Source organism: Agelaius tricolor, unplaced genomic scaffold (assembly GCF_023055355.1).
Source record: "Agelaius tricolor isolate 1412-34295 unplaced genomic scaffold, bAgeTri1.0.p SCAF_6, whole genome shotgun sequence".
Lineage (NCBI taxonomy): Eukaryota > Metazoa > Chordata > Aves > Passeriformes > Icteridae > Agelaius > Agelaius tricolor.
Window position 1 is genome coordinate 5,498,663 of NW_027269266.1, and position 9,402 is coordinate 5,508,064.

The following is a 9,402-nucleotide window of genomic DNA, read 5'->3' on the forward strand; positions in this document are numbered from 1 at the left end:
GTGCTCAGCCAGACTGCAGGAGCTGTGCAGTTATCCCTGAGACCAAAGGGAGCTTGCTCCATGTGAAAGGAGAAAGGGACACAACCTGATAAAGCTCTTCTATCTCAGTTGCATTAACAAAGGAAAAAAGAAAAAAAGGTTTTTCTGTTTTATTTAGAGACCAGAAGTCTGTGGTGATGATAACAGACTGTGGTATCACACATATCCTTAGTGCATTTTCAAAAACTTTCAGAAATGCATTCTCTGTAATTAAGGCCATGTTAGAAAATAAGGGTTTTTTTAGCATTTGCCATATTTGACTCAAAAGCACCGGTGTATTCCTGACTGAAAGTGATATTTTCATTTTTTCTCTTCAAGCTTCAGCCTTTTCTGAAAGATACCTGGGCTTGCACGGGGTTGATAACAGAGCATATGAGGTAACTGCATGCACACTGCATTTCCCTGATAAAATGTGAACTGGGTCTGAACTCTTCCTCCATGTGTTCTCCTTTGGGGAGGCAGCAAGGTTATGCAAGAGGGACTCACTAGTGAAGCTCTGAAGGTGTCCTTCAGCCTGCTTACTGCTTTTCTTGTCTTAATAGTAATCATGGATGAAGTTTTTATTGATTAGCCCTTGTGTCTGCCTCTCTAAATTGGGTAAATACAGTTTTAGAGATTGAAGGAGCTGAGTGACTCAAATGTGCCCAAGAGGACACAGTGTCACAACCTGCTGGAAAGCTCTTGCCAATGATCTTGCCACTTTGATTCTCTCTGAAATAAACAAATTACAGTGAAACTCATCTTGACTTTCTCAAACTTTGTGATATTTCGAGATAGGCAGAACCCTGTGCCAGAACTGAGCAGGACATGGGAAAGGAAGCACAGCACCAGTTAATAAAGATATTGTTTAATACACATGATGGATACAGTTGGATCCTGTGCTGAAATTACTTGGAGGCAAAACCTGATAAAGAATAATCACACAAACAAAATTAATTTTAGAGAAAATCTATTCAGCTTCCAAGCCTTGTCTCCAGCCAGAAGACATGAAGGTAGCAAAGGTCTGGCACTGTTCTCACAGAGAAAGCAGATTCCATCCTGTGCCCTCACAAGGGAAGATTTATCCTGGCTACCTAAACTCTGAATTCATTGTCTCTCAAATTTTGCACTCATGTTCTCTACATTAGTGCAAATGCTTTTTGTTCTTTTAGAAATTGTTTGTATTTATATTCCCTTTTGCATCTGAAAGACAAAGCTGAGAGCAAAGGTGTTCTCAACAGTGGACACTTGAATTTCATATCAGATCATCTCCCAGGCTGCCAGAACTCATTGAGGTTGGCTTCCAAAAGACACCAAAGTCCCTCCAGACCCATGAAGTGTTCTTAGGCATAGGCACCCGGGCACACTTTTCATCAGAGTTTTTTATTCACTTTGATATTTTCCATGTATTCTACAGTTCAGGCTTTTATTGGACATTATCAGAACAGAGGAGGGTCTCTGACATGTTCCTGCTGCTGACACTGCCCTGCCAGCACAGGGTGGGGGGGGTTTATTTTACCTCTAGATTTTTATAAGTAGCCAGGAGAATATGCTGTGCTGGTGTCTGCTTGTTATCCTGGTGATAAAGTATTAAATGGAAATAAGCACTCCTATTGCTTCCATATAAATTGCTAATTCCTTACAAGTTTTTTAATCTTATTGCAACCTTTACCTTCACAGATCAGCAAATTATCACACAGAGTCTCATTACTAAAGGACCAGACATTTTTGATCATTCATCCTACTGCTGATGGTAAGTTAGCCCATCATTTGAGTTCATTATATGTTTGTGATAGCTTTGATTTTTGTTAATTAAATTTGTCTCTTTAATGCTTGCAATCTGTTTTTACAGAAAAAATCCATTTTCAGCATACTACAGACCTTATCACACACCTAATTAGGGCAAAGGCTAATTACAGCTTGCAGGTACAGTATATGTTTCTTTTTTTTCTCTTTGAACAGTTATTTACCTATTTGAACTCAAGCTGCTGTAATGAAGCAAGGTTTGAAAAACCACTTGCAAACTCAGCCTGGCAGTAGAAGTAGCACCAGCATATCACATGTTTCTATTAGTCCCATGCTTATGTGACATCAGTGTTTTGATCTGGACAGTTGTGGAACAATTATTGAATTACAGTGAATTAGCTTGTGAGAGACATATCCCTAAGGAATTTCTGCATGTTGATTTTCTTTGGGAACAACAGAACAAGTCCAGGATGAATTTTGGGGAAACAGGGTTTTAAATTAATCCAACCAGAAAAGTCACAAAGATATATGTCATGTAAATCTGACATCCCACTGGGAATGGCACAGCTCCACTTTCCACCAAATTATATTTCTATTTTGCTGAATAGTCCTTGTCTAAGCCATTAAATCTTTCAAAATGAACCCACCCTAGCATCCCTGCCTAGACAACCCATCATGATCCTCTTGCATTTCTTCAAGTTACCTGCTCCATTTTATTGAAAAGTTGAGTTTAAACAATTTAATTTCTGGCTTCACGATTTTTTTTTAAATTATTTACTTCACCACCAATATTTATTGATTTTTAAACTTAATGACATTTTTGCTTTAAAGCCCTCATTTTAGTCAGTATTACCTAATGCCATTTCTCTCCAAAACTGCACATTTTTTGGTTTTCACCAGGAAAGTGTGGGCTGGTTCTTCTTCTTAGACTGAACCTGTTCAGAACAGAATTAAATGGAAAGCCCTCCACCCCAGAAAGGTTCCTTGTGAAGGAAGATGCAGGTCTGCACTCAGAGCACTGTGGTGCCCAAATTAGTTGAGTTTAAACAATTTAATTTCTGGCTTCACAATTTTTTTTCTATTTAATTACTTCTCCAGCAATATTTATTGATTTTTATACTTAATGACATTTTTGCTTTAGAGCCCTCATTTTAGTCAGTATTACCTAATGCCATTTCTCTCCAAAACTGCAAGTTTTTTGCTTTTCACCAGGAAAGTGTGGGCTGGTTCTTCTTAGACTGAACCTGTTCAGAACAGAATTAAATGGAAAGCCCTCCACCCCAGAAAGGTTCCTTGTGAAGGAAGATGCAGCTCTGCACTCAGAGCACTGTGGTGCCCAAATTAGTTGAGTTTAAGCAATTTAATTTCTGGCTTCACAATTTTTTCTTCTATTTAATTACTTCTCCAGCAATATTTATTAATTTTTAAACTTAATGACATTTTTGCTTTAGAGCCCTCATTTTAGTCAGTATAACCTAATGCCATTTCTCTCCAAAACTGCAAGTTTTTTGGTTTTCACCAGGAAAGTGTGGGCTGGTACTTCTTAGACGGAACCTGTTCAGAACAGAATTAAACAGAAAATCCTCCATCCCAAAAAGGTTCCTTGTGAAGGAAGATGCAAGTCTGCACTCAGAGCACTGTGGTGCCCAAATTAGTTGAGTTTAAACAATTTAATTTCTGGCTTCACAATTTTTTTTTAATTTATTTACTTCTCCACCAATATTTATTAATTTTTAAACTTGATGACATATTTGCTTTAAAGCCCTCATTTTAGTCAGTATAACCTAATGCCATTTCTCTCCAAAACTGCACATTTTTGGGTTTTCACAAGGGAAGTGTGGGCTGGTTCTTCTTAGACTGAACCTGTTCAGAACAGAATTAAACAGAAAATCCTCCACCCCAGAAAGGTTCCTTGTGAAGGAAGATGCAGGTCTGCACTCAGAACCCTGTGGTACCCAAATTACCCTGGGCTCAGGAGCATCCATGGGAGGCCCTGGGATGCTGAGGAGATGCAGGGGGTTTGCAGCTCAAGCTGCAGGTGTGGGTGGTCACTCCTGAGCCTTTCAGCTCTAAAAGGTGTGTATTTACCTGTTTCTTTGCAGATTTACCCTGATCAAAGCCATTACTTCAGCAATGCAGCATTTGAGCAGCACTTGTACCAGTCCATTGTCAACTTCTTTGTGGAGTGTTTCCAGGTTCCAGACAAACTCCCACTGGCCCCACTGAAAGAGGAGGAGGAGGATGATTAACCCTACTTGTCCGTGCTAAGCACAAGGCAGATCTCTCTGACAATATGCAACTGGATCATTTTCCTGAAGAAAGAGATGTTGTTAGCATGTATTTAAAAAAAACAAAACAAAAAAAAAAACCAAACTGAAAGCAGCTCCTCTGCTTTACTTGACAGCAACTCCTTCCTAAATGGAAGAACATTAAGCATGGTGAACTCAGCAGAAACTGCTGTCTGAAATAAATCCATCACAACCAACATCTTCTTTTTCTTTGGTTGGGTTTTTTTTTTTTTCTCTTTTTTCTTCCTTTTTTTTTTTTTGTTTGCCACAAAATGACTTCTAGAATGAAAATGGTAAGACATTGAACTTGAAGGAACACCCCAAGAAACCACTTTGAGGACTGGAAGATTTGATGTCTCTTTGCAGTCAAGCAGTAGCAGTGAAATCCATCATCCACATCAAGGTTGCTATAGTTAGCATCACACTGTGTCAGAACAAAAAATCTAATCTAATACATGGAGAAGATTATAGCACAATTATTTTGAAGGATACAGATTCATGCCTGCTCTTTTCCATCTCCAGGAGGTTTGTCATTGCTACAGGATACACAAACCCAGTTGTGCAAAATATTACTACAGCTACACTGATCTTTACCTCCCTGTAATTATTTGTTAATTTTGTATGGCGTTTACTTCTGTTGTTCATTGGGTCTCATGCTTACCTTATTAGCTTCTCAGCTTGTTCTGGATGGGGAAAAAACATAAAATTAATTAACCAACTCACTTTAGACCTCAGGGGTCTAATGAGGCAATGGGACTTGAGCTACCCAGATATTACAAGATCTATTGGAATAAAGCAAAGAAAAACTCACTCTTGAATTCCCAAAATAGCTCTTGCCAGCAAGATTGAGTATTTTCTTTGGCAGCCTTGAAAAATATGCACATAAATAAGCTAAATCAGCTTACATTGAGATATTTTTTATTGCAATGTAGAAAAATATGCGACAGTCATGATTATTCTTTCTCTTTCTTTAGAGTTGGAACAAATGGTTGGTAACCTGCTAGGGAACAGCTAGGTGAGGCTGTGGTACAGGAATTTGTACCAGAGACCTCACACATCATCTTATAAAGCCATTTAAACAGAGACAAAGTGCAGAGATTTACTGCACACGCTGTCTGTGGCTTAGTTTTATTCCGGGTCAATGATTAGCATATTCCAAACACATTTAATTGTCTCTTCTGTTCACACTAGTCTTGACAACCATAAAAGAAAAAAAAAAAGGATTTTTTTTTGCTTTAAAAGGTCTTAACTGTTCATTTGAGCAGTGGAAAGCAAGTTTTAAAACTCCTTGTGAAAACATTCAGCTTTCAGAAAGGAATCCAACCTCCATCCACTTCCACGTGCTGCATCATAAGAATTTTGACAGTGTCGCTCCTTGTAAAATATTCTGACCAAATGTACAGCCAGTATTAATACTGTATATTTCATTTTGTTGTATATAAAGGAATGTAAGTCAGCTCTTTGTCAGATCCCCAATCCAATATTAGTCTTGTGTTCGACATGCATGCGGGAACACTTCTTTGCTGGTCAGGACTCCTTAGAAGCACTAGCTTGGAAATATAACAATTAATGTCATTTCTTTTCTTGTTTTAACAGCTTGAATGTCAATGCCAGTTCCTACTTTTTACATAGTACTGTGGGTAAACTCACATCCTGACAGCAATGATGATGTTTCCATTGTGTTCTTTAGTGTGTCTTTTTTCTTACCTTTATTTTAAGCTTTGAATGTTGGTTGTACTTTGACCATCATGAAAAAATATATTGATAAACCACAGGAATTACCTAGTTTGGTTGGGATTATCTCCTTTAATTTACAGTGCATCGACATTGTGTGAACAAGAACTACAGTGTAAATCTGCTTTATCTGGCAAAAAGCCAAATAGACCATGAGAATGCTGCGTGTCCAGATTTTGCTACGCTGAACAGGCTCGAGAGCCTGAAATGAACTTGAACTGAGAAACATAAAAATCTGCTCTGTCCACAATCTTTTTGTAGAAAGAACTTTAGGATGTGGCATGGTAGTGTTTGTTCATTCATGGAATAAAACATTATTTTACCACCCTGGTTGCTACTGCTGTTATTTTGTGTTAAATTACTAAATAAGCATTAAGTTTCTGAAAGTGCTGTTTCTGGTTGAATTGAGCCCAAACTGACACGTGCTGATTTGCTGCACATCATCAGTGCCAGGGTGTTGTCCCATCAACTGACACCCACTAGACCAAACCAGATTTAGAAGAAGAGAAATTTAATATTTCAAAGCAAAACCAAGAAATGATTGAGGACACTTACTCCAGTCTTTTTTTCCAGCAGATCAGGAAACAAGCAAATGGAGCACTGGGACAGGGAAGGACAGATTGCAACAATACAAAATAGTTTTGCCATTATTTTGTTTAATTATCTAAATGTAACTATTATATTTTATTGTCCAAACAAATCAAGCTTGTACTCTCAGCTCCCTGGCATATCTGGATGCCATAATGTTCAACTGTGGCATCCCAAAGAGGAAGAGAACTAATGAGCAGTGCCCTAATTCAGGAGGGAACCACAGAGGGAAAAATGAAGCATTGCTGGTAGCTAATTAACAAAGCCAGGCAGCCAGCCATGTTTGTAATTGTCTGTGGGTTCAGGCATAGAGCTCATAAACCCATCCAAGCTCTGCTCACAAGCTCAAGCCAAATAAACACTGCTTCTTTGAAGGGTGGGGAGGAAAAAAAAATGAGTGAATGAGAAAGGGAATGTGGGATGTTCCCATGGGAAGAACAGTGGAGTCTGCTGTTTGCAATGGGGACAAATGACAATTTGTGGGGGAGACCAAAGGTGCAAGGCCAGTTCTGGTACCTGGGACATGCTCCTGCATTTGCTGTCGTGCCCATGTTGTCCCAAGCCTCACCTGGGTTGGCAGTGACCAGGCTCTGGATGTTTTAACTTTGCTTGTTGGGTCTCAGGGCTCATCTGCCCTGCAGCCCTTGCTGGGGCTGGCACAGGACTGCCAGACCTGCCTGGCTGAGGGCTGGGCTGAGGACAACTTCTCTAACCTGAGCAAATGCTGGCTCCCAGCAGTGCTCATTCCCCCCTGGACTTCCTGCCTGCTTTCCACTGGCAAATGAAGAGTAAATGGCAAGAATGGAAAAGATACCATAAAAAGCTCAAGATCTCAGTTGCCAATTCCTTAATTGTGTTGTTTTACTGAGCCCAATGTTTGCTTATTTTTATTCTGCCCTCTAAATTAAAGCTCCCAGCTGGAGGCTCAGAGTGGAGCTTAGGGCACTTGCTGAGATCTGCCTCCTCTTCCCACTTCAACTTTGCATCCTTTCCCCACTCACAAGGTTACAGTCTGAAAGCAAACCCAGCTTTGGAACCCCTTTGGAAACTAGGAAGAGACAAATATAAAACCAGCATGGTGAACCCCCTCAATAAGCAATAACTAAAATAAATTCTTTATTCTAATAGCTAATGCATGATGATTTTTTTTTTTTTTTTGCTTTTTGCTTTGAGACATTCATTAGAAGTCTCAGATTAAATGATGCTACATTCTGCCTTCTCACTGGAAAAACAGCTTTAATCAAGATGTCCATTTCCGTGACTGAGCAAAGAAGAGTAAAAAGCAAATACAGATGGAGCAAGGCCCCAGGAAAGCACAAAAGTAAACCATGCTCCAATATTCCTGTGGAATAGCAAAGTTCCCTCCAGGCTGTTTGGTTGGTTTTTTTTCCTTCCTTCACTTTAAATCTATCTTTTGGGTCATTTTAAAGCAAGAAACAACTCTGTGAGCTGATGTAAATGCTCTCATCCTTGCTGGGAAAGGAATCCCTACAGTGGTAACAGCTGTTGTCAATGTCCTGAGCTGCAGTTTGTGCTGAGCAGTTCCAGTAACTTGAACTGACAGGTAATATCCAGTGAGTATTTGGAACCTGCCTGCAGAAGATCCTGAGCACCTGCTCCCCACCACCTCGTTTGGGAGCACTCAATGTGAGGTTAGTCCTTCATCCAAAAAACAAAACCCAGAGCAAAGCATGAACAAGGCAAATCCTCTGCTCCACGTTCTGTTCTGAAACACCACAGGAAAAAGGGGCAGAGAGTCAGGAGCCCAGATTCTGGCTGTGCCAGCTCCTGGTTGACTTTTGTTCCCTGTAAATTCCCATTTGAATGTGCAGAAAGCAGGGAATTGAGGAGGTTCTCTTGCCTGTACTTGGCTCCTTTGTCATCAGAGCAATGCTGCCGTCACGGGAGCCATGGCACAGACGGGGAAACACGGCCACCACAGGAGGCTGGCACGGGATGCCAAAAGTTTGTCATCTGTTAAAAAGTGTTGCAGAGCAAAGGGGAAATAAGCCCAGAGGTGGGATAGCCCATCCTGAGACACAGTCCCTCCTCTGACAAGATTAGAGAAACAGAGAGACTCTCCAAACACTTTCAGTCTGTGCACTGAGGCAGGTGCCAAAAGGCAGATGAGAAAAGCAAGACTAACACATTAAACATAAATTTCCTAGCTATCAAGCCTCTGTGGGATGTCTGTAGGAATCTAGAAATCAATGTGAGCTGAAGACAGCTGAGATCTGGCTCCCAGCTCTTCCTTGGAGCTGCTCATCACAGCCAGCACCCTCGGAGCTGCCAGGAGCAAGAAGCACATGCACCCATGATGATGCTGAGAGCTGCTGGGGGGTAACAGATATGGGCACATTCTCACCCAGAAACCACCAGCCATGCCTTCAATTTTATCCTGAATGTTGTGCTCTGGAAGTTAATGGTCACTGAGGAAATTAGCACTGGAATGTGAGCAGTAAGCAAACTCAGAGAGGGGCTGGAGCCATGGCAGGAGCAGAAATCACTGCTGCAGGACTATCAGCACAAGAGCTGGTGATAAGGTTTTTGTCACATGATGGAGATGAAGGTGTTGTAAGGAACAGGAGCAAACAATGTCCCAGCTCTGAGCAAAAACAAAAGCCAGAGCTGTGGAATCATTTTTAATCCTTATCGTCTCTGTACAGTGGGCTGCAGTTCTTCTTGAAGAGGCATTTTTTGAAAGTAGAAGCCCCAGAAACATTAAATTCAAACCTCATGTCTCTGTGATCCAGTAGACTTTTGTTTTCACTGTGATGATTCTGATAATTATATCATTTACAAGGAAATTTGGATAGGAGAAACTTCTTCACTTGTCTCTAGAGACAGGCTGTAAACAATTTATCTGCAACACAGCAACAGCAGCCACAAACTCAGCCTAAGCTTCCTTAAAGTATCTGCAACTCTGCCTCAGCCAATAACAGTTGGAAAAGTACAGTCTGTACCTACATCAGGATTTTAAAGAGAAAATATCCTTCATCCCTTCACTCAGCATCATCAGAAAAGAAAG

General features: G+C 40.4%; 1 protein-coding gene across 4 annotated transcripts in view; it reads left to right on the top strand.

Annotated features, from left to right (window-relative positions):
- Window positions 1–6,111, top strand: part of DPP6 (dipeptidyl peptidase like 6) — a 568,804-nt gene extending 562,693 nt beyond the window's left edge. For all 4 annotated transcript variants that reach the window (XM_071428575.1, XM_071428576.1, XM_071428573.1 and 1 more), the window contains exons 23-26: window positions 358–416; window positions 1,699–1,771; window positions 1,871–1,944; window positions 3,867–6,111. In XM_071428575.1, coding sequence (XP_071284676.1) covers window positions 358–416; window positions 1,699–1,771; window positions 1,871–1,944; window positions 3,867–4,013 — 353 coding nt within the window. In that variant the 3' untranslated portion in view covers window positions 4,014–6,111. The remainder of the gene's footprint in view (window positions 1–357; window positions 417–1,698; window positions 1,772–1,870; window positions 1,945–3,866) is intronic.
- The last annotated feature ends 3,291 nt before the right edge of the window (window positions 6,112–9,402 follow it).